We start from the raw sequence: 23701 nt of genomic DNA, 5'->3' as shown, positions 1-23701 counted from the left end.
CCCCAGGCGAGGCAGAGGGAGGGAATGAATGGGAGCCCTAGTGCCAGGACAGAACAGATGTCAGCTCGGAGCTAGGATGGCTCTCTGGACCTGCCTCTCCTACCAGAGGTCCCTCTGTCTGGTGTAGCTCTTCCTGGACCTGGCATCCTCTGCTTTTTTTTTTTTTTTTTTCACCTCCAAGCAGAATTACTGTCCTGTAGGCAGCTCCTCTGCGGGACATCTGGGGCCAGATATGTTCACCCTGTATCCTGCCTTGCCCTTCCCTGAGCTCAGGATGGACGCTCAGTCGGTCCCAGTTATTGTCTGCAGCGCCTGCCTGCAGCCTCGATCCAGCCCAGCTCCACCCCTTGCCTGCAAGGTCTGTTTCCTAACAGCTGCTCCAACCACACACCTCGGTTCTGCGGGAGCTCCTCCTCTTCCTCCCTCCCTCCCTCATTCAGGGGTGGGACTGAAGAAGAAGGCTAACTTGACAGCAGCGCTTCTTTCTTAGCTAGTCACCGGCCCTTGCTCAAGAATGCCAGTGTGTATGTAGCCTCCTCAAAGAGGTCGTTTTCTCCGAGTCCAGAGGGGCCGCCTGAGCTTCTAAGAACTAGGGAGGAGCCATCCCAGCCATGAGCCCCTGTGGGAATCTGCTGGGGGGCAAGTGGCCTGGAGTCCTCAGGCTCCTCCAGCTGCTCCGGAGGGAGAGGTGAACTCAGGGCAGCCTGTCTGCAGCCAGAGGTGTTGGGAGCCCTGGGCCTGTCATGGTGGCCATCTACAGCCGGCCCGAGGCACTCATAGACGGATTTGCAGCTGAGCCTGTTTATCTGGTGTGGGAAGAAGATGGGGAGTTACTTGTCAGTCCCGGCTTACTTCACCTCCAGAGACCCATTTCGGTGAGTTGGTCTCCGAGTTCCCCTCTCTCTCTCTCCTGGCCCCTGGTCCTGAGAAGAGGGTGGTCTCCCGAAATCTCCTTCTCACTTAGTCCTTTACCATCGGTTCTGCCAGGCAGAAGCCAGGAGAGGTTATACCCAAGCAGAATCGGCCTTGTGGGGTACCCCCATTATGTCCTGGAAGTGGTGAGGGGAGGGATATACCCAGAAGGAACTTCTTAGGGAGCTCCAGCTCCTCTTCCATCCCAGGCAAACCTGAAAGAGCCTCCAAAAGATGCCACTGACCTGCCCCTTCTAGGTGTTACTACTTCCAGGGGGAATAGCACAGATAGAGTGCTGTTTCTAGCTCTCACATGTCTTACCTGCGGGCCATGCTGCCTGCCCAGAAATTTGTCCCAACAAGCAGGATGGGCAGGTTTTGCCAAACTGTGGAAACTGGCAAGTCCTGGGTGTGGGTAGCCTGGTACACAATAGGTACCTTATAAACATTTGTTCTCTTAATGGCAGGCACATTAGCCTCTGACCTTGAGGGGCTTCTGAGCTCCCAGGTGAATGTAGTTGCTGGGGAAAGACCTGGGCCAGTGCTTCTGAGACTGGAGCAATGGACTTTGGAGTGTTCCTGAGCTGCTGGGCCAGCCCCCACACCTCCTCAGTCCCTAGGCCTGAGTACCTCCACGAGCCTCTCTCTGGGGCTTCTCAAAGGGAGATGTGGAAACTCTACCTCCAACCTGGCTTTCTTTGCTCATTGCCCCACTCCACCTCCCATAGAAACTCCCCGGGGGGGTTCTGGCCCTCTAGGTCCCTTCTGAATGGAGCCATTCCAGACTAGGGTGGGGCTTGTTTTCATTCTTTGGGAGCAGCCTGTTGTTCCAAAAAGGCTGCCTCCCCCTCACCAGTGGTCCTTGTCGACTTTTCCCTTCTGGCTTCCCTAAACTAGGTCCAGTGCCCAGATCTTGCTGCCGGGATACTAGTCAGGTGGCCAGGCCCTGGGCAGAAAAGCAGTGTACCATGTGGTTTCGTGGAATGACTGGACCCTGGTAGAGTGGTGGGAGGTGTCTGGACTGGGGGGAGGGGGAAGGGAACTGGTCCTCAATGCTGACTCTACCAAGCGCCCTGCTGGACACTTTATCCTTTAATCTCTCAACAGCCTAAAGAGATTATATATCCCCATTTTACAGATGAGGCAACCAGTTTCAACAAAGTTAACATATGGAGCCTCACTGGCAGCTTTTTCTGTCTTTCTGACTTTCTCTCATTCTTCGGGGGCTGCAGGTTTGTTTTCTTCTCCTAGTGGAGAGGAAATTATCAGGTTTGTTTTCCTTTCCTAGCAGAGAGTAGAAAAAGGGATAGTTTGCCTGACTTGTTGAAGGTATGGCTGATATTGTTTTCTAAAGAGCCAATGGAAATTGATCTTGACTTTAGGAGAAAGCTTTTACCATGCGGAATTAAGATGCCAAGTGTTGAAGTAGTCACATTTCAGGTCCTCATTAATTTCTCTTACTTTTAATCCTGGGAAGGCCGCTTAGGGGAAGGGTTGTTCCTTTAGGAGCCAGAAACTATACCCCTTTTACCCTTGGAGTGGCAGGGAACCCAGGGAAGACACAACTTCTCAGGAGGTGGAACTAGAGCAGATCTGAACTCTCCACCTGAACCTTTAAGGGCCAGGCCACCAGTGCCACCCAAGTCCACCTGCCCTTTGTCTTGTTCTGCCCCAGCCTTTCTGGAGAACCTGATCACCTTGCCCCCCCCGCCCCCAAGCTCCGTTTGCCCAGCTAGAGTCTGGGGGGTTCTGACTGACTTTCTGTAGACACTCTCCCCTCCCCCATATAAGAGGCCACTTTCCTGAAGTCACTTCTGAAGAGATAGGTGGCACACAGGGCTCTTTCCCCCCAGGGAGGGACCACCCAGACCCTCTGCTCTCCCAGGTGTCAATCCATTGCCACATCACTACCTGGTGAGAAAACTGTTTCTGCCATTAGCCCCTCCGTCTTTTATTATAGGGTATCTTCAAGGGCTCCTCTTTGGGCCTCAGTTTCGTCCCTGGCAGAAAGTAGAAGCCAGACTTCTTGGGCTCCTGAACAGGGTCCTTGCTGGATTCTGTGAAACAAATTAAGTCCTTGATCCTTGGCCTCTGGGGGAGTACAAAATCTATAGGAGTTGTGGGGCTGTGGTTGCAAGGAAAGTGACGCAACCAGATTCCACGGGGACATGATCAGGCGTGACATGTGAAGGAGAAAGAGGGAGCAAGGGAATGAAGAATACAACTTCTGTGTCCCATACACCTCTGCCTTATAGGCCAAACATACTCAGTGGAGAATGCACTGTCTTTCCTACCCACACTAACGTGAGGAGTGAGATGCAATTACCACTGTACTTCCAAGTAAGAAAATACCTCAAATTGGAATTTACAAAAGAGGTAAATTAGGGATTGGTTTTTTGTCGGACATCTTTAAAGCATTTTTCTTTTTATAGAATTGCACTTAATATCCAATACTGATTTAATGAGCTTGGGTTTACACGTTATCTCTTGAAGAAAACAAATTAATCTTTGTGTTCCAAAGCAATCCATGTTTAAAGGGAAATAATTATGCATAGCTCTGCCCAGCTTCACAGTAACATTTGGCAGGTGCCTTAGGTCCTCCGGGACTCTTTTTCTCCTTATCTGAAAAATGAAGGACTTAGATCAGGTGAGTGGTTCCCAACTCTGCAACTTCTATGTGGCTCCTCAAAGGCACACAAGCTCTTTTCCATTATTTGCCAAATAATGGAGGCCCTGTCTTTAACTGCAGTACAACTACACAAATTACTTGAAACTACAGTCTTCCTGGTTTTTGGTTGGAACTGAATCAGTGCACTCTAGCAACACTTATTTCTTGCTGTTCATAGGCTTCATTGTGTGTTTGGTTAATTTTTTAAAACAATAATAACATACTCCATAATACTTACAGCTTAATTGTCAGACTGTTTCAGTCTACAGGATCTGCAGGAAGGAGGAGTAATAAAGGGATTTTTGACTGAGCTCTTATGGAACAGAGTCTCTCTAGGCCCCTGTCATATCTGCCCTTCTGGGCCCTGGGGAAAAGTTGGCATCCCCAATTGTGATGCTCTCCAGATGCCCTCAGGCTATGGTGGAGGGAGCTTCCTTTTCTCTCCTTCCAGCCCAGTCAATTCAGAGGCTGGGGGCTGAAAGAAGCTTCTCTACAACTGGCTGCTCACCGGGAGGTTAAGGGATGACCATCCAGCCAGGTCTTCATCAGGACATGGGAGGGCTTATGCTTTAACATGTGTAAATCCACTGCAGTAATGACTGGTTCTCTTACCCCATAAGGTTGAGAATTTACCTGTAAACATTTTTGTCTGAAGAATCTGGATGTGAGTGAGGGCTGGGTCTCTGTCTTATCTCACTTGGCTTCTCTCAGCACAGCACCTTGCCTGCTTGTTCTTACACATCATAGATGCACAGTAACTATTTCCTAATTGTTAGGAATCTATTAAAACAGTTGATTTCAGCTGGGTGTGGTGGCTCCTTCCTGTAACCCCAGCACTTTGGGAGGCCAAGGCTGGAGGATCACTTGAGTCCAGGAGTTTAAGACCAGCCTGGGCAACATAGGGAGACCCTGTCTCCACAAAAAATAAAAAATTAGCCAGGCATGGTGGTGTGCACCTGTAGTCCCAGCTACGCAGGAGGCTGAGGCAGGAGGATCTCTTGAGCCTGGGGTGTCAGACTATAGTGAGCAATGATTGTGCCACTGCACTCCAGTCTGGGTGACAGAGTAAGACTCTTGTCTCTTAAAAAAAAAATGTTGATTTCTAATTGAATAGAGAAATAATTCATTTTAGGACCTTACTTTACAGAAATCTGTCTCATTCTGGGCTGAGAAGCAGGTCCATATTGCTAGGCATAGGAGAAAAAGGGGTCTGTCTGCATTTGCCCTTGGCATTCTCAAATTGGGAAGGGAAATAAATGAATGCTTACTGGCTACCTGGTGTGAGCCAGGCATCATGCAGGACATCTGTACATAATTTAATTCTCATAACCCCATAAGATACTATCAGCAGTGTACAAGTGAGGAAACTGAGGCTCAGAGTCATGAAGTAACTGACCTTAGGTGACACAGATAGTAAATGGCAGAGAAGGAATATGGATCCAGGTCTTGAAAGATAAAATCTCAACTGATTATCTTTTTTAAAAAAACTCATGTGTTCTCTGCTGACTCAAAAGGTCTCTGTGTGGATCTGGGTTGGCCCACTGAACTGACCACCAGGGTTCTGTGCACTTTGTATCTGCCCAAGCCCTTGGAACCCCTCTAATAGTTTTGGAAGATGAGTTTTGGAGGTTGTCCTTAGGCGTACCCTCAGCGTATGTAGGCTTCTAGGTGATCTCCCCTGACCTGAGGATTTCAGCTCAATTCACTCTGGCTCCTCAGGACAGTGGGATGACTGGTTCAAACCTCAGCTTCACCACCTCCCAGCTGGGTACTCTTTTACCTACAGCCAGGGCAGATTTTGACTTTCACTTGAAACTTTCAAAAGCTGAAAGGTAGAAAAACAGCCTTGGCTTTGGGAAGAACGTATGGGGTCCATGGCCTCTAAGAATCTAAGGTGGAACATGTTTGAGTAGCACCTTACAGTTCCAGAGTGTGTTCTGGATTCTTTGCTTAAAAGAACAGAGACTGCTGGGGAATTGAACACTGTGAAGTATATGAAGGAGGAGAATTGTGCCATTTAACATTCAGTACTTGGAGTAAAGGAGAAGCATCATGAAGTGTTAACACTCAAAGGGTCTTGAACTGTCAGGCCTCCAGCCTCCTTATTTTCACAGGTGAGAATCCTGAGGCTCAGCTGTTGAGAGATGTGCTGTCTCAGTCCAGTGACATAGTACAGTGGATGCGGCTTTGTAGCCAAGCACACATAGCTTCACATTCCAGCTCCATCAATTATGTATTGGGCAACTTTGCAGAATTATTTGACTTTAACTCTGCTTTTCAGTCTTCTATAAAATAGGGATAATTCTACTACCTTGTAGGGTTGTCAGGATTAGAGATAATATAAATAAGGTACCTCATATAGGACCTGGATTATGGTTGGCATTCAATAAATAGTAGCTGTTAATTGATAGCTAAGCTAGAACTCTGAAGTCTACCATGGCAACTTCTTAAGTGGTCCAAGAACCCAGTTGTGTTCTGTGGCAAAACACAGCTTAGGGACCCATACCCAGTCCTATCAGCTGTTCACGTTCCAGTTCTTCAGAGACATCTGTGGCAGTTTTGGCCACGTAGCTGGCTGTGCCCTTTAAAGGCATTCCTTGACACAGATGTGTGGACTGGTGATGTTGCTCTCTAGCCAGGTGTTCTTCCCAGCAGGCTGGCCTGGCTGTCTCCTGCATGCCTGCACTTGTTTCTCTCCCTGCTCCCTCTCCTGGGCCTGGCCAGAGCTACTTGCAGCAAACAAAAGCAGGATATTGGCAATGGAAAGGAGGGTGTGTTCTGGTGCTCCCATGCCCTGCGGCGTACATACCATTGCAAGGGCGTAACAAAGCCCAGGCCTGCATTTGGGTGCAAATATGTCTGCACACAGAAGAAAAAAAGGACCTGGTGGCCATGAGCCATGGAACCCTTGTGCTCCCCCACCTGGGCTACTGGTTTTTGCCACTCCTACCATTTTTGGTTTGGAAACATTTGTTAAAGCTTTGCTCTTCCAGGTCCTTTGCTTGGTGCTGAGTCCAACAAGAGTAAGTGGGATGCTGTTTTTATCCTCAGGGAACTAACAGTCTAGTGAAGAAGAAAGCTGGTTGCCCCGGAACTTCTAAGTCAGAAGACGGGAGGCAAGAAGGAAGCCCCTGCTCCTACTGCCAGCCCTCTGTTGGGCACCCCATAGTTCTTCAGAACCACATTTAATCCTCACTGCAGGCCAGGCACAGTGGCTCACGCCTGTAATCCCAACACTTTGGGAGGCCAAGGTGGGCGGGGGCGGATCACTTGAGGTCAGGAGTTCGAGACCAGCCTCTCCAACACAGGGAAACCCCATCTCTACTAAAAATAGAAAAATTAGCTGGGTGTGGTGGCCTGCGCCAGTAATCCCAGCTACTCAGGAGGCTGAGGCAGGAAAATCACTTGAACTCGGGAGGCAGAGGTTGCAGTGAGCCGAGATCGAGCCACTGCACTCCAGCCTGGGTGATAACAGCAAAACTCCATCTCAAAAAAAAAAAGAAAAAATCCTCACTGCTACCTTGAAAGTAGGTGATGACATTGCCATTTCACAAATGAGAAGTGAAGGGGCTAGCCCAAGATCACTTAGGTGGTAAATGGTGGTACTAAGAGTGGAACCTCAGATCATCTAGGGAAAAACACAGATATGCACAGAGTTAAGGGGACCCAGGGTATTATGTGTCCCCTTGTTTCACAGGTGGGGAAACAACCCAGAGAGGGAAAGGGGCTTGTCCAAGGCTATGTTAACACCCAAGAACTTGAACCCATATCTCTCTCCTCCACATTTAGAGCTCATCCCACATGTATCTTACATTGAGAGGAGTGTGAGCCACATACCAAGAACAGCCTTCCCCTCTGCCTACATCCTCACTGCGCAGTTTTTAGACACTTCACAGCCATACTCTTCATGCCATACCCAGCCCTCTAGACCCTGAAGTTCCCCTTCCATAAGACAAGTAGGAAAAGCTATAGGGTAAAAATAGCCATGAGTGTTTGTTGAGCACCCAGGGGGGAATTGGCCACTCCAGAAAGATAAAGGAATTCTCAGGGACTTGCTTCTCTAGACTTCCTAGCTCAGCTGCTTCAACTCATTCCTGCCCCTCTTCTCTACCTCCTGCATTGCTCAGAAGTAGTAGAACTCATTGTGTCCTCTCACCTTGCATTGTTGAATTTTATTTAGACTTTCTCTTCCTCAACTCTTCATAAACTCACGAAAAGTGAAGTAGGGTGCCCTGTGTATTTATCTTTTATATCTGCAGTGCTTAGCAAGTTATAATAATGCACTTGCCTGGCAAAAGACTTTCTCTCATACATTAGCTTATTTCCTCTTCACATTGGCTCTTTGTAATAATGGGATGCTATTAGTTGTTTTCAGTGAGAGAAAGCTACTAAGAAGTTGTCCAGCTAGTGACAGGAAGTGGCTGATAATGTGAACTGCCATTACATTGTCATTATCATCTTTAATAAAAGTTAACACATACTGAGTTTCTACTATATTTGGTCTTTTTTTTTTTTTTTTTGAGACGGAGTCTCGCTTTGTTGTCCAGGCTGGAGTGCAGTGGTGCAGTCTCGGATCACCACAACCTCTGCCTCCCAGGTTCAAGCAATTCTCCTGCCTCAGCCTTCTGAGTAGCTGGGACTACAAGCGCAAGCCACCATGACTGGCTAATTTTTGTATTTTTAGTAGAGATAGGATTTCACTATGTTGGCCAGGCTAGTCTCAAAACTCCTGACCTTGTGATCTGCCTGCCTCAGCCTCCCAAAGTGCTGGGATTACAGGTGTGAGCCACCATGCCCAGCCTATATTAGGTCTTTTATATAAGCTATCTCTGTCTATCTATCCCTAATTTTTTTTGAGATGGAGTCTGGCTCTGTCACCCAGGCTGGAGTGCAGTAGCATGATCTTGGCTCACTACAACCCCCACCTCCTGGGTTCCAGCGATTCTCCTGCCTCAGCCTCCCGAGAAGCTGGGATTACAGGTTCGTGCCACCACGCCCGGCTAATTTTTTGTATTTTTAGTAGAGACCGGGTTTCACCATATTGGCCAGGCTGGTCTCGAACTCCTGACTTCAAGTGATCCACCTGCCTCGGCCTCCCAAAGTGCTGGGATTACAAGCATGAGCCACTGTGCCCAGCTGCTCTCTATATTTTTAATACATATTATTTCCTTTAATTTTCACAGCAGTTCATTTTATAGATGAGGAAACTAGGCCAGAGAAGTAAGTAAAATATCTTGCCCAAGATGATGTAACTAGTAAGTGGCAGGATCAAGATTCAACCCAAGCAATGTTGAAACCTCCTGGAAACAACGATATGGCCACTGTGGAAGGTGGAAGGCCTTGACAACGAGAATAGGGAAAAGAAGGAACTAGAAGGAAAGAAATGGCATGGGCTCAGCAGGCCAGTGAGCTCTTAGCTGTGTGTGTTGGGAAGCTCAGAAGGAAGGAGGAGGTTGTGCAGGTAAGTCCTGACAACACACCTGACTTTTGAGAGGTGGGACTTCATAGCCAGGTGATTAGGGGAGAAGGGAGCTATGGATTTTTTTTTTTTTTTTTTTAAGAGACGGGGTCTTACTATGTTGCTCAGGCTGGTCTCGAACTCCTGGGCTCAAGTGATCCTCCCATCTTAGCTTCCCAAAGTGCTGGGATTACAGGCATCAGCCACCCCGCCCAGCAAGCTGTGGATCTAACATACACATCTTACACGTTGCTAATAGAATGTTGGGTTTCTTCCCCAATATTTTATTTTGAAAAAAATTTCAAATATGTAAAAAAGTTGAAAATGTAGTTCAAATAACACCTACATACCTTTCACATAGATTCATCATTTGTTAATGTTATGCCACTTTGTGTCTCTCTCTCCCTCTGTCTATATACTTTTTTTTTTTTTTTTTTTGAGACGGAGTCTCGCTCTGTAGCCCAGGCTGGAGTGCAGTGGCCGGATCTCAGCTCACTGCAAGCTCCGCCTCCCGGGTTCACGCCATTCTCCGGCCTCAGCCTCCCGAGTAGCTGGGACTACAGGCGCCCGCCACCTCGCCCGGCTATTTTTTGTATTTCTTAGTAGAGACGGGGTTTCACCGTGTTAGCCAGGATGGTCTCGATCTCCTGACCTCGTGATCTGCCCATCTCGGCCTCCCAAAGTGCTGGGATTACAGGCTTGAGCCACCGCGCCCGGCCTATATACTTTCATTTATTTATTTTTGCTGAACTATTTCAGAGTAACTTAAATGCATCTTGACTTTTACCCTTAAATAGTTCAATATGTTTCTCCTAAGAATTCTCCTATATAAGTCAAATATCATCACATCTAAGAAAATTCACAGTAATTTTACAATATAATATTATAGTCCAAATCCAGATTTCCTCAGTTCCAAAAAATGTTCATGGCTGTTGCCTTTTTTAATCTAAATTTGAATCCAAGGTGTAGGCATCATATTTGGTTGCTGTGTCTCTAGGCTTTTTAAAATCTGTGCCTTTTCTTCTCCCCATGACTTTTTAGAAGAGTCAAGACCAGTTATCTTATAGAATAACCCACATTCTAGATTTGCCTGATTAGTTTTTTTATACTTAACATATTTTTGGCAAGAACATTACATTGGTAACGCTGTTGGTGATGGGTCAGTTTTGAAGAGTGGAGATGATCAAACTGCTTTTGTTCATTGAAATATCTGTCAAGACCAGAGGTCCTTAACTGGTGCCATAAATAGGTTTCAGAGAATCCTTTATATACACACACACACCCCCACCTAAATTATATACACATCTTCCTTATATGTGCATTTTTCTAAGGGAGGCTTCTTGGCTTTTATCAAATTCTCAGAGGGCTCCAAGACCCAAAGAGGTTGTGAAACACTAGTCTGTCCACTGAGGCAGGCAACACAGAGCTGGTTTCTGGGGCCTTGTTCACTCTGAACCAGCTTCCCTTGGGGAGATAGCACAAGGCTGTAGCTTTCCCCCATCTTGGCTTTGGATCAAAGAGGACTGTCTATTTTGTTGTCAGACCTAGGAGCCAGGGACAGCCTATGTGGCCCGGTTCCAGGGATCCAGGAGAATTTCAGTTCTTGTCTTGCCTTTCAGGTGTTCAGAATGCCAGGATTCCCTCACCAACTGGTACTACGAGAAAGATGGGAAGCTCTACTGCCCCAAGGACTACTGGGGGAAGTTTGGGGAGTTCTGTCATGGGTGCTCCCTGCTGATGACAGGGCCTTTTATGGTGAGTGAGTCCCTTCATATCTGCCCCTCTTGGTCTTCAGAGTCCATTGACACTGCTTCCAGTTCAGTCCATTGACACTGCTTCCAGTTCAGTCCATTGACAGTGCTTCCAGTTCCCCGTGGCTGTTCATCTTTTGGTCTTTCCATCAGCCAGGGCATCTCCCTTTATTCATTCATTCATTCAACCAGCAGGTATCAGCTGAGCACCTATTAAGTGAAAGGTAAGATCCTTCCCTCAAAGACTTAATAGTTTAATGTTGGGAGTGGGAGGAGAGGCAGGCAGAGAGGAGACACAGTATAGTTGGATAAGGACCTCAAAGGAGAGTGTTATAGGCTGAAAGGAGGATATACCTAGGTTGTGTTCAGGGAATAAGAAAAGGAGACTCTGGAATGGGCTGGCAGAGAGAGGTGCTACCTCTTATACCCGCTCTGGACACAGGACTTTAAGCATAGTCACAGACTTGCTAACCCTGTATTGGAGGAACTGTGATCTTTTTTAGAGGGGATGATTACTTCTGGGGACTTGTTCTCATAACTGAAACGAAAACAGTTTTGTGCAGTCTCAGAAATGACAGGAGGTACCAATCTGACACTTTCTTTGGAAGCTCTAGGGCAGAGAGTGAAAGAGTGGATTTTGACTGAGGCCTTGATTGGAGGTCATTCACCTACCCCTGTCCTCACTCCAGCAACAGTGATAACTCACTTCCTTCCTCCCTTTGTGCACCCTTCTCCCCACCTGCTCACAGGTGGCTGGGGAGTTCAAGTACCACCCAGAGTGCTTTGCCTGTATGAGCTGCAAGGTGATCATCGAGGATGGGGATGCATATGCACTGGTGCAGCACGCCACCCTCTACTGGTAAGATGGTAGTCCTTTGTCTATCCTCTCCCGTATAAGAGTGGCCTGGGGGAGGGATGGTGGCAGGGTGAGTTGGGCAGAAAGAGTGTTAGTGTAGTCAGAGCATTGGATTCCTATCACAGCAGTGCTCTTAACCAGCTCTTTAACTTGTAAGCAGAATGATTTACACATGTCTCTACCCTTTTTTCTTACCTACCTTGAAAATGTCTTCACTCTGCCCTGCAATCCTCCCAGTGGGAGGAACCTTCAAGGAGGATCCCAGAACATTAAAGTCAAAGACCCCCTAGAGCTCACCCTGTCCAACCACCTTGGTTGATGAAAGAAGTCAGCCTGGGGCTCATGGAATAGTATAGTACAAGGGCAGGGTTCTCATTGTGAGTCAAAGGCAGAGTGAAGAGAACCCAGGCCATCTCACCCCAACCCAGGCCAATGTTCTTCCAAATATACCACTTGCTGCAGATCCAGCTCAGCACCCCCAGTCCCAGCCCACCCTGAGAACCCAGGCTCCTCATTCTGAGCAGCCAGCTAGAATCATGACAAAGAGGGTGGTAGTGAGACTATAGGTACTGTTGCTTAAAGCCACATGGTGCAGTGGTTGCTGGGGGGCTTCTGCATGGGACTCTAGCATCATACTCCCCCCTGTGCCCTCTCCCCAGTGGGAAGTGCCACAACGAGGTGGTGCTGGCACCCATGTTTGAGAGACTCTCCACAGAGTCTGTTCAGGACCAGCTGCCCTACTCTGTCACGCTCATCTCCATGCCAGCCACCACTGAAGGCAGGCGGGGCTTCTCTGTGTCCGTGGAGAGTGCCTGCTCCAACTATGCCACCACTGTGCAAGTGAAAGAGTAAGTATTTTGAGAACCCTTCAGCAGGGGTTCTTGAGCAGAGTCTGTAAATGGGCCTCAGAGGGCTTAGATCTCCAAAGTCTCATGCAGAACTCCCTTTATTCTCATCTCATATCTTTCTCCTGGACCCCACTATGCTGTAACCACACCTGGGCCTTGGCACTTATTGTTCTCTCTGTCCAGGCTACTTCCTACCAGATACTTAAGGCCAGAATCACTCATCTTTCAGGTGTCAGGTTTCAGATCATGTTTGCTCTTTGAAATTATCTGGCTTGATTATGTGTATTAGTTGTTTATCTTCTTTCCCCTCCACTAGAATGTAAATTCCAGAAGGAACTTGCTGTCTTGTTCAGTGCTGCATGCCCAGGGCTTGGAACAGTACCTGGCATATAGTAGGAGTTGGTTGATTATTATTTTGTCAGTTGAGAGAGTGAACGGAGAAAATGTGGTCTATGGCCCAAAAGAAGCTAAGACCCTATCCTAGATTGAGGCCAGAGACCAGATGGAGAAAGAGTCTGTGTCTATCTAATACCAGTAATGTCGTACCTCTGGCTGCTTACCATGTAAATGCTGATTTTGCATCTACCATGTGTTGGACACTAGGCTAGTGCTTGCACAGTAGGTGAAAGATACTAGAGTTTGGGAAGGCAGGAGGAGCTAAGGTCTGTTCTACCACCTCATTAGATGAAGAGGAGAGGGAATTGTGTTCAGGGCAGAGGGAGAAACATTCTCCAAAAGTGGGAGTCTTAATCATGTCTGATGTAGGTTGGGTGTGGCCAAAAAAGGGGCTGTTAAGCATACAGAGGGCCTGGATTATGAAGATCCAGCAGATCCATTGAAAGTTTAAGCAGCAAGCTGTTGTGACCAAGTTAACATTTTAGAAGGATCACTGGTACAGAGGTTGGATTGGAGAGGGGAAAGCCTAGAGGTATAGAGACCAGTTAGGAAGCTGTTGTAGGCTGGGCATGGTGGCTCATGCCTGTAATCTCAGCACTTTGGGAGGCTGAGGTGGGAGGATTGCTTGAGGCCAGGAGTTCAAGACCAACCTGGCCAATATAGCAAGACCCCATCTCTATTTTTTAAAATTAAAAGTCCAGATATAAGGCCGGGTGCGGTGGCTCACGCCTGTAATCCCAGCACTTTGGGAGGCTAAGGCGGGCGGATCACAAGGTCAGGAGATCGAGACCACGGTGAAACCCCGTCTCTACTAAAAGTACAAAAAAAATTAGCCGGGCGCGGTGGCGGGCTCCTGTAGTCCCAGCTACTCAGGAGGCTGAGGCAGGAGAATGGCATGATCCCGGGAGGCGGAGCTTGCAGTGAGCTGAGATTGCGTCACTGCACTCCAGCCAGGGGGACAGAGCGAGACTCCGTCTCAAAAAAAAAAAAAAAAAAGTCCAGATATAGTGGCTCACTCCTGTAATCCCAGCACTCTGGGAGGCCAAGGTGGGCAGATTACTTGAGGTCAAGAGTTTGAGATTAGCCTGACCAACATGGCAAAACCCCATCTCTACAAAAAGTACAAAAAATTAGCTAGGCATGGTGGCACGCGCCTGTAATCCCAGTTACTCAAGAGGCTGAGGCATGAGAATTGCTTGAGCCTGGGAGGCGGAGGTTGCAGTGAGCCCAGATCATGCCATTGCACTCCAGCCTGGATGACAGTAAGACACCATCTCAAAAAAAAATTAAAGTTAAAAAAAAAAAAAAAGAAGCTATTACAGTGATCCAGGTAAGAGATGTGAATAACTACAATGATGGAAAGAAGGCAGAGTTCTTAGAGATGGGAGTAGGAGAGGGATGAGGGAACTCCAAATGGGGAAGATGATGTCCAAGTTTCTGGCTTAGGCCACAGGGTGGGTGGCAATTCCCTTCACTGAGATGGGGCATCCTAGAAAAGGTGTTGCCTTTCCATGTGGAGATCCTGGGCCCTTTAGGGGCAACTGGTGGCCTGGGACCTTCCCTGCACAAGCAGAATTGGTCAAGCAGGTTTTTAGGACATCTTTACCCTGCCTCAACTTTTGTCTGGCCCAGGGTCAACCGGATGCACATCAGTCCCAACAATCGCAATGCCATCCACCCTGGGGACCGCATCCTGGAGATCAATGGGACCCCGGTCCGCACACTTCGAGTGGAGGAGGTAGAGTGTGTGTCTAATCTGTCTTGTGAGGGTGGGACATGGAATAGATCCTCTGGGAAATCAGGCTATAGCCTTTACCTTTTCCTACCGCCAGCCCATCTCTTTGTCTTAGCATTGAGCCTGTGACCACTGATGACCTATTACAGCTTAACAGGTTCCCAGGGTAGCAGGGATGGTTGACGGATGGGAGAGCTGACGGGATGCCAGGCAGAGGGCACTGTGAGGCCACTGACAGCTAGAGGTCACCATTAGCCAAGTTGAGCACTGGCCACACTGTGCCTGAGTCATCTGGGTTGGCCATGGGTGGCCTGGGATGGGGCAGCCTGTGGGAGCTTTATACTGTTCTTGGCCGCAGGTGGAGGATGCAATTAGCCAGACGAGCCAGACACTTCAGCTGTTGATTGAACATGACCCTGTCTCCCAACGCCTGGACCAGCTGCGGCTGGAGGCCCGGCTCGCTCCTCACATGCAGAATGCCGGACACCCCCACACCCTCAGCACCCTGGACACCAAGGAGAATCTGGAGGGGACACTGAGGAGACGTTCCCTGAGGTGCCACCTCCCACCCTGGCTCTGTCCTGTCCCATGTCTGTCTCTCAGATGAAGCTGAGCTGGCTTTCAGAAGCCTGCAGAGTTAGGAGAGGAACCAGCTGGCCAGGGACAGACTATGAGGATTGTGCTGACCCAGCTGCCCCTGTGGGGATCACAGTTTATAGCCAGAGCCTTTGCGGACCAGCTGTCTGCCAGGTTTCCTTAGAAACCGGAGGGTCAGGCTCTGTGCACTGAACTCCTAAGCTGGACAGGAGGTGGTGATGCTATACCCTGAAGAACAGCATGGCCTGTGGAGAAAGCATGGAGCTCAGAGCCTGGAGTAGGGGCACAGATGGGATTGAATAAATTGTGTAGAAAGACTTTGAAAACAATAAAGTAAAAGATGAATGAAAGTTTTTTAGACTTGAGGGACCAACAACCCCCAAACCCCAGATTCTGCCAGGTCCATGGAGAAGGAGCAGTTACCTTGAGTGGAAGCCCCAAGTAGGGAGACTTACAGAAAAGAAGTCAAGAGCACTGGCTCCCAGGGAGAAATACTGATACCCTATTGGGGTTTCAGGCTGAGCTCCTCCCTTCACAAATCACTTCATTTCTCTGAGCCTGTTTCTGCATCTGTGACGTAAGATGGTAAGATAAAGGTGGCTGTCTCACCAATTATGTAAGACTTAAATGTGGAAAAGGACATAAAGTTGTATGGTGCTGCCATAGGGACAGCATTCAGTAAATGTGACGCATTCTTAGTATCACTAAGAATCAGGTTCTTGGCCAGGCATGGCGGCTCGTGCCTGTAATCCCAACACTCTGGGAGGCCTAGGTAGGAGGATCGCTTCAGCACAGGAGTTTGAGACCAGCCTGGGCAACATAATGAGACACTGTCTCTACCAAAAAAAATTGTTTTTAATTAGATGGGCAGGGCACTGTGGCTCACACCTGTAATCCCAGCACTTTGGGAGGCCAAGGCCAGAGGATTGCTTGAGGCCAGGAGTTCAAACGCAGCCTGGGCAATATTCCTGTCTCTACAAAGAATAAAAAAGTTAACTGGGCATGTTGGCGCATGCCTGTAATCCCAGCTATTCGAGAGGCTTAGGAGGAGGATTGCCTGAGCCCAGGAGTTCAAGGCTGCAGTGAGCCTTGATCACACCACTGCACTACTACAGCTTGGGCAACAGAGTGAGACATTGTCCCCCCAAAAAAAGGTAGTTTTTTGTTTGTTTGTTTGTTTTAATCCACTCTCCTCACCAAACAAAGTTAGGGCCCTCTCAGCTGGCATGTGTTGGAAACAGTGCCCTCCCCTCAAATTGCTCCCCTCATTCCCGCTGCCTCTTGGCCTTGATCAGTATGATGAAATTAGTGGGAGGCAGGGCAACATAGGGCAGAGAAGAACTAGAAATTCATGGCCTGGAAAAGGGAAGATTTGGGAGTGGCCAGATACCTGTAGAGCCACCATGCAGAGGAGGGGGGCAGCTAACCTTGTGTGCTCTGGTGGGCAAGGTTAGCAGGAGGCAGAGCAAAAGAACAAGGGTAAGAAAACCTGTAGGGCAGGACAAGCCAAGAGCCATCCAGCGTCAGTCCTCTCTGGGTAGCCCAAGTAAAGCAGGAGCATAGCCCGGAGAGAAAGTTCACAGGGCTGTTCACCTGCAGTGCTATGGACTTCAACCTTCTTGTCCCTCCTTCAGTAAGTGAAACTATAGTCATTGACCATGACTATTATCTACCGCTTTTGAAAATGTAAACATAGTGACTTTATTGCTATAAAAATCATATATGCTTATCGTCTTAAAATTCAGGAAACATGGACAGGTACAAAGATGTGCAAAATATCATCCAAAATCCCATTTGCTGGCCAGGCATGGTGGCTCACGCCTGTAATCCCAGCACTTTGGGAGGCCGAGGCGGGTGGATCACAAGGTCAGGAGTTTGAGGCTAGTCTGGCCAATATGGTGAAACCCCATCTCTACTAAAAATACAAAAATTAGAGCCAGGTGCTGTGACTTACGCCTGTAATCCCAGCACTTAGGGAGGCCAGGACAGGTGGATTGTGAGGTCAGGAGTTCAAGACCAACCTGGCCAACATGGTGAAACCCCATCTCTACTTAAAAAAACACAAAAATTATTTGGGCGTGGTGGCACGTGCCTGTAATCCCAGCTACTTGGGAGGCTGAGGCAGGAGAATCGCTTGAACCCGGGAGGCAGAGGTTGCAGTGAGTGGAGATCCCACCATTGCACTTCAGCCTGGGCGACAGAGCGAGACTCTGTCAAAAAAAAAAAATTAGCCAGGCGTGGTGGTGTGCACCTGTAGTCTCAGCTACTTGGGAGGCTGAGGCAGGAGAATTGCTTGAACCTGGGAGATGGAAGTTGCAGTGAGCCGAGATCGTGCCATTGCACTCCAGCCTGGGCGACAGAGCAAGACTCTGTCTCAAAAATAATAGTAATAACTAGCCGGGCCTGGTGGCACATGCCTGTAGTCTCAGTTACTCAGGAGGCTGGGGCACAAGACTCATGTGAACTAGGGAGACAGAGGTTGCAGTGAGCCAAGATCACACCACTGTACTCCAGCCTGGTTGACAGAGTGAGACTCTGTCTCAAAAAAAAAAAAAAAAAAAAAAAATCCCATGTGCTCATTTTTTGGATACTAGTATAACTATCACTCTAAACCAGTTAGTACCTTAAATCAAGCAAATATGGGAGATGGTGAATTACCATCTACAGTCTTGTCATATATGTCATATACTGAGCATTATAAGCTAGTAGAATCTAGTTAATTGTTCTATGTGTGATGTACGTAGAGTTCCCATTTTGAATGTGTTTTTACTATGCTTAAATAAATGACTGATGTCAGCAACCCCAAAATGATACATCTGATGTAAGAGCCCCTGTTCCCCAATAATAACATCTAAACTATAGACACTGGAATGAACAGGTGCCCCTAAGATTCCTTCCTCCAGGGTTTCTTGGCCAGTCTCTGAGGACTACGCATCCCTACCCCCATCTTTCCTCATCTTTAGGCGCAGTAACAGCATCTCCAGGTCCCCTGGCCCCAGCTCCCCAAAGGAGCCCCTGCTGTTCAGCCGTGACATCAGCCGCTCAGAATCCCTTCGTTGTTCCAGCAGCTATTCACAGCAGATCTTCCGGCCCTGTGACCTAATCCACGGGGAGGTCCTGGGGAAGGGCTTCTTTGGGCAGGCTATCAAGGTGAGCACAGGTAGCAAATACTTTGCCCTTCTGCCCCCAGTCCCTCTCTCAATGTCTTTCGGGGATTTCTCATCACTTGGCCCCATCCCACACCCTGCAGGACGCCAGGCCTCCTTCCTGGCTTTGGGTGATGGTGTGAGAGGCTTCACCCCTACCCAGGCCACCTAAGGTCAGTGTTACTGTTACAGTGAGCTTGTGGACCTAGAGATCCAGGTTGGGTTGAGCTGTGCCTGTGGCTCTCCTGCCTCCAGTCAGTGGGTGTTTGTTAGGTGCCTACAGACCTCAGTACCGGGCATGCTACAAGGAGCACACAGGGGAATGGCTCCTGCCTCCCTGGTGAACAGTCTCAGGGACTAACCTCTCTCTTTCTCTCCTCCTCCTCCTCCTCTGCTGAGAACTGGGAGGGGGGGTCAGGTAAGCCATGTGTCTCAGCTTGCAGGGGCAGCAGGGCTGGAGAGCTCACCCCTGACCCACCCAGCTCCCTGGTGCATGTCTTTGGCACTGACCTTCCTGCCCCCAGATTTCTGTTCACTCAAGAGACTCACTCCTATGCCAAATGACCAGAGCCCCTGCTTGGCTTGGCAGCGTCCCCTCCTGCCTCCTTCCCCACTTCCCTTTTCTCTGTTCTTGCCTCTCCTCCGTGCATGCCCACCTCTCCAGAAAAGAGGGTATGGTTCCATCTGAGTCCCACGTTGCTCCACGCTGCATCTTCCACACATGAACTCTGTCAGTCTGACCCGGCTCAGTGTGCCCTCCAAGGGATGGGATGGCCAGCTGCATAGATTTTCTCAAACAGTTCTCCAGAACTTCTGGTCTCAGCACCGTTAACAGTCACCCTCCCTGTAGGTGACACACAAAGCCACGGGCAAAGTGATGGTCATGAAAGAGTTAATTCGATGTGATGAGGAGACCCAGAAAACTTTTCTGACTGAGGTAAGAAGATGGAGGGGGCCCGGGAGGTTGGTGTCACCATTGGAAGAGAGAAGACCTTACAAATAATGGCTTCAAGAGGAAATACAGTTTGGAATCACTGTCTTAAAGACTAAGCAGAAAAGAGCCCTAGAGGAATATCCCACTCCCTCTAAATTACAGCATAATTATTTGTTCAATGAATATTACTAAAAGCAACACAAAGAGGATACAAGGGATGCAGTAACAAAAGATACATGGTTCAGAGAAGCTCTCAGGTTATGAGGATGATGGACATGAAAACACACCAGTTTAGTACAACTCGATGTTATAATCCTTACCTGAATGCCCTGCTAAGGGAACCTGGAGGGGGAGCTCCCTGAGCACTCACACTCCTTGGGCATTTACAGTTTTCACCATCCCTCCCAAGTTACTTCATGGAGCAATGTCAGTCGGGGACACCTGTGGTCTGGGTACTGCCCTCCAAGCTACTTGGCCACTCCCACCCCAGTTCCCCCAGTGCAGTTCCTAGAAAGGCAGGATCCCAAGGGTAAGGTCTGTGAAGCCATCTCCATCTATATGGTGGTGGTCTTCCCTCATCCTGATCTTAGTGCCCTGTCATATCACAAGAGAGGCGGTAGGAGATACAGGTGGTAACACTTGTCAAGCTGATTCCCTGGAGGGAAGGGGTAAGGAAGACATAGAAGTTAACAGCCAGCTTTCCTTGGCTCCCCTGACCCCCAGGTGAAAGTGATGCGCAGCCTGGACCACCCCAATGTGCTCAAGTTCATTGGTGTGCTGTACAAGGATAAGAAGCTGAACCTGCTGACAGAGTACATTGAGGGGGGCACACTGAAGGACTTCCTGCGCAATATGGTGAGTACACCACCCCATAGTCTCCAGGAGCCTTGGCATGTTGTCATGGTCAAAGGCCAGAGGGGCCCTGCTTTGCCCCCAAAGGACCATGCTGGGTGAGACTGAGCATAGACAGGGAGGCTTCACTAGGAGACCACATTGACCCATAGGGCCTGGACCATGAGTGGGATAGGGCTCAACAACCTCTGATAATCATTTCCCCCATTCTGCAGGATCCGTTCCCCTGGCAGCAGAAGGTCAGGTTTGCCAAAGGAATTGCCTCCGGAATGGTGAGTCCCACCAACAAACCTGCCAGCAGGGCGAGAGTAGGGAGAGATGTGAGAATTGTGGGCTTCATTGGAATGTAGAGACCCCTTCCTGTGCCACTTGTGTGGGCTAGGTCAGCAGCTATTCATTGAATTTGTCTCTGCCACTGAAACTGGCCCCAGCTAACTGTTCTCAGCTCACAGCCCTATTCTCAAAGAATTACACATCTAGCCGGGCGTGGTGGCGGGCGCCTGTAGTCCCGGCTACTCGGAGGCTGAGGCGGGAGAATGGCATGAACCCGGGAGGCGGAGCTTGCAGTGAGCCGAGATCGCGCCACTGTACTCCAGCCTGGGCGACACAGCGAGACTCCGTCTCAAAAAAAAAAAAAAAAAAGAATTACACATCTCTAAGAGCAAACAGGGCACAGACAAGGCAAACTAGAGAGGCAACTGTAGCCTGAGATGGCCCGGGCTTGCCGTCACAGGCGTTCAGGTGCTGAGGGCCCCTTGGACCAAGTAGAGCACCTCACTGCCTAGGAAATCAATGAAGGGGAAATGAGTTCTAGTGGAGCCCTGAAGGATCAGAATTGGATAAAGTTCTATTGGCGGAGAGGCTCCAAGATTGAAGTGACAGGAGCAAAGACCTGGGAGGAAAGAGGAGAAAATCATCTATTTTACCTGGAAACAGATGATTCCAAGCATAGAAATATAACAGCTGACAAGTACTGAGTGCCCTCTATATGCTAGGCACTGAACTGAGGGATTAATGTGCATGCGCATGTTTATTCCTCATATTAACCTTGGTTTCCAGATAAGCTGGACTGGAAAGGGACAGAGCTGGGATCCTGGGCTCATCAGTCTGGTTACCAAACCTGAGACTTTAGCCACTGCCCTTCACATGGGGGTCCACAAAGATAGTAGTAGTCTGGAACAGTTTGGGGGTACGTTAGGGTCGCTGTGTTTTAAGCTAAGGAGTTGTGGCCTATATTTAGGAGACAGATGTAAAAGAGTTTTTTGGTTGACTGGCTTTTTGGGTTTTTTTGTTTTTTTGTTTTTGTTTTTTTGTTTTTTTTTCCTTTTTCTGGGGCTTGAATCAGGAAGGGTGTTTTTTTGTTGTTTTGAGACAGAATCTTGCTCTGTTGCCCAGGTTGGAGTGCAGTGGCATGATCATGGCTCACTACAACCTCGACCTCCTGGGCTCAAGCAATCCTCTTGCCCTAGCCTCCCAAGTAGCTGGGACTAGAGGTGTGTACCACCACACCTAATTTTTTGAATTTTTTTTTTTTTTGTAGAGATAGGTTCTCACTTTGTCACCCAGGCTAATCTCAAACTCCTGGGCTCAAGCATTCCTCCTGCCTCAGCCTCCCAAAGTGTTGGGATTACAGTTGTGAGCCACCGTGCCTGGCAGGAAAAGATTTTTAAGCAAGAAAGCTTAAGAGTTGTGGTTTTTCCAAAATGAGTCTGGGCTGGCACAGTGGCTCATGCCTGTAATCCCAGCACTTTTTTGGGAGGCCAAGGTGAGTGGATCACTTGAGGTCAGGAGTTTGAGACCAGCTTGGCCAACATGATGAAACCCTGTTTCTACTAAAGAAAAAAATACAAAAATTAGCTGGACGCGGTGGTGCATGCCTATAGTCCCAGCTACTCAGGAGGCCGAGGCAGGAGAATAGCTTGAACCTGGGAGGCGGAAGTTGCAGTGAGCCAAGATCACACCACTGCATTCCAGCCTGGGTGACAGAGCGAGACTTCATCTCAAAAAAAAAAAAGAGTCTGATGTGGTTAGTAGGTTGAGGTGGAATGCGGAGGGTCCAGAGAATGGAGACCTGCAAAGGGGGCTAATGACACATTTCAGATTTCTGAATTAAGGTAGTGGCTGTGGGGACAGGAGCCTGGGAGGCAGGGTGGAGTCAGAATGGAGAGACTAGTTGGCAGTGAGGGAACAGGAGGAGGAGGAGGAGTTAAGAGTGGCTTGAGGTGTCACTTATCAGACGTTTTGGGGCATGGGGGATGGCACTGATGGTTGAGGAACCGGTTTGGGAAGAGCTACATTGATGCCTACTGTTCTGTGCTAGCAGAACCTATCAGCATCATCTGGGCAGGAAACTGGCTCCATGAGACTAGAGCTTAGGGAGAGGCTGCTAGTCACCTAATCTGCAGGGAAGGGGCAGTTGGAGCTGTGGGACAGAAGAGGCATCCATGTGGCTGGTGGGGGTGTCTTAGCTTGTGAAAAGGAGATGGCTTTGAGCAGGGCTGACATTGAAAAGGCTGGAAGAAAAAAACAGACACACAAGAGTCTCAGGAGCAGGTAGCATAAGAAAGGTGTAGACTGTCTTTGAGGAGCACTTCCTCAGACAGGCAAGCAGGCAGGTCATGAGCTGTAGTGATTCAGGAAGAGCTCCCTGGGTGTGTGAGCAGCTCCAGGAGCCTAAGGGATGAAAGCAGTATTGCATGGGGCTGGAGAGCAGGGAGTGGCTCCTTCTATATTTGCAAGGGAAGGGAAGGAGAAAGGAAGTTGCTCCTGAGAGTGACAAGAACCAGTGGTGGAGGCCTGGAGAGGGGACATAACAAACAAATTTGTTTACAAACATTTTGGTAGGAAGGGGGAGAGCTTAAAGTTTAGACAGTTGGGGAAAGTGGAGTCGTAGGGGAAGTCAATGTCTGAAAGACAGAGCTAGCTGGAGCAAGAAGTCACTTCTCTGTTGCACGCAGGAAGGATTCAAAGTGGCTCAAGCCAGAGATTGGGAGAGTGGGGAGGAGGGAGCACCCTGGATCTGGGTAAAGTGGGTAGAGGTGGAGGGACTGCTGCAATGTCAAGGGTTCTGTGAAGTTGTGGACAAGGAGAGAGCAGTGAGGGCTTTGGCCAGTCACTGTGCTAGTGATTGGTGAACCAAAGGATGGACAGGAGATGGCAGCAGAGAAGCAGAGGAAGCCCAGGCTTCCTGTTAGTGTTGGAACAAGGGAGTGGCCACAGGAGGCCCTGGCCCTGTTGTCCAGGTTGGGTTCTGAAGCTGGGTGGGCATGGCCTGGTAGGAGAGCATCTGTGGCCCCCAATTCCAGAATCAGGGTCTAGTTGATTTGCCAGTCCTTTAGCCTCAGCTCATGCTTCTGTTCCAGGCCTATTTGCACTCTATGTGTATCATCCACCGGGATCTGAACTCTCACAACTGCCTCATCAAGTTGGTATGTCCCACTGCTCCGGGCCTGGCCTCCAGGGTCCTATCCTTCCTGGCTTCCTTGTCACAAAGGAGGCTGACTTGTCCCCTCTGGCTAGAGGGCAGAGGTGTTGCCTAGGAGCTCCTA

The 23701-nt window shown here is 48.9% G+C and overlaps 1 protein-coding gene across 3 annotated transcripts in view; it reads left to right on the top strand.

The window, feature by feature from the left end:
• Positions 1-23701, top strand: part of LIMK2 (LIM domain kinase 2) — a 67729-nt gene that overhangs the window by 35037 nt on the left and 8991 nt on the right. The window contains exons 1-11 of one of the 3 annotated variants that reach the window (XM_025399251.1): positions 417-875; positions 10658-10793; positions 11539-11648; positions 12305-12493; positions 14522-14627; positions 14983-15179; positions 18185-18371; positions 19218-19304; positions 20025-20156; positions 20369-20425; positions 23516-23581. In XM_025399251.1, the coding sequence (XP_025255036.1) occupies positions 823-875; positions 10658-10793; positions 11539-11648; positions 12305-12493; positions 14522-14627; positions 14983-15179; positions 18185-18371; positions 19218-19304; positions 20025-20156; positions 20369-20425; positions 23516-23581 (1320 nt within the window). In that variant the 5' untranslated portion in view covers positions 417-822. Of the gene's footprint in view, positions 1-416; positions 876-10657; positions 10794-11538; positions 11649-12304; positions 12494-14521; positions 14628-14982; positions 15180-18184; positions 18372-19217; positions 19305-20024; positions 20157-20368; positions 20426-23515; positions 23582-23701 lie in introns of those variants that run through there. The other 2 variants (XM_025399252.1, XM_025399250.1) reach the window with 2 other exon arrangements.

The sequence above is a fragment of the Theropithecus gelada genome, chromosome 10 (genome assembly GCF_003255815.1).
Source record: "Theropithecus gelada isolate Dixy chromosome 10, Tgel_1.0, whole genome shotgun sequence".
Classification (NCBI taxonomy): Eukaryota; Metazoa; Chordata; class Mammalia; order Primates; family Cercopithecidae; genus Theropithecus; species Theropithecus gelada.
This window is presented reverse-complemented; position numbering and strand designations above follow the sequence as displayed.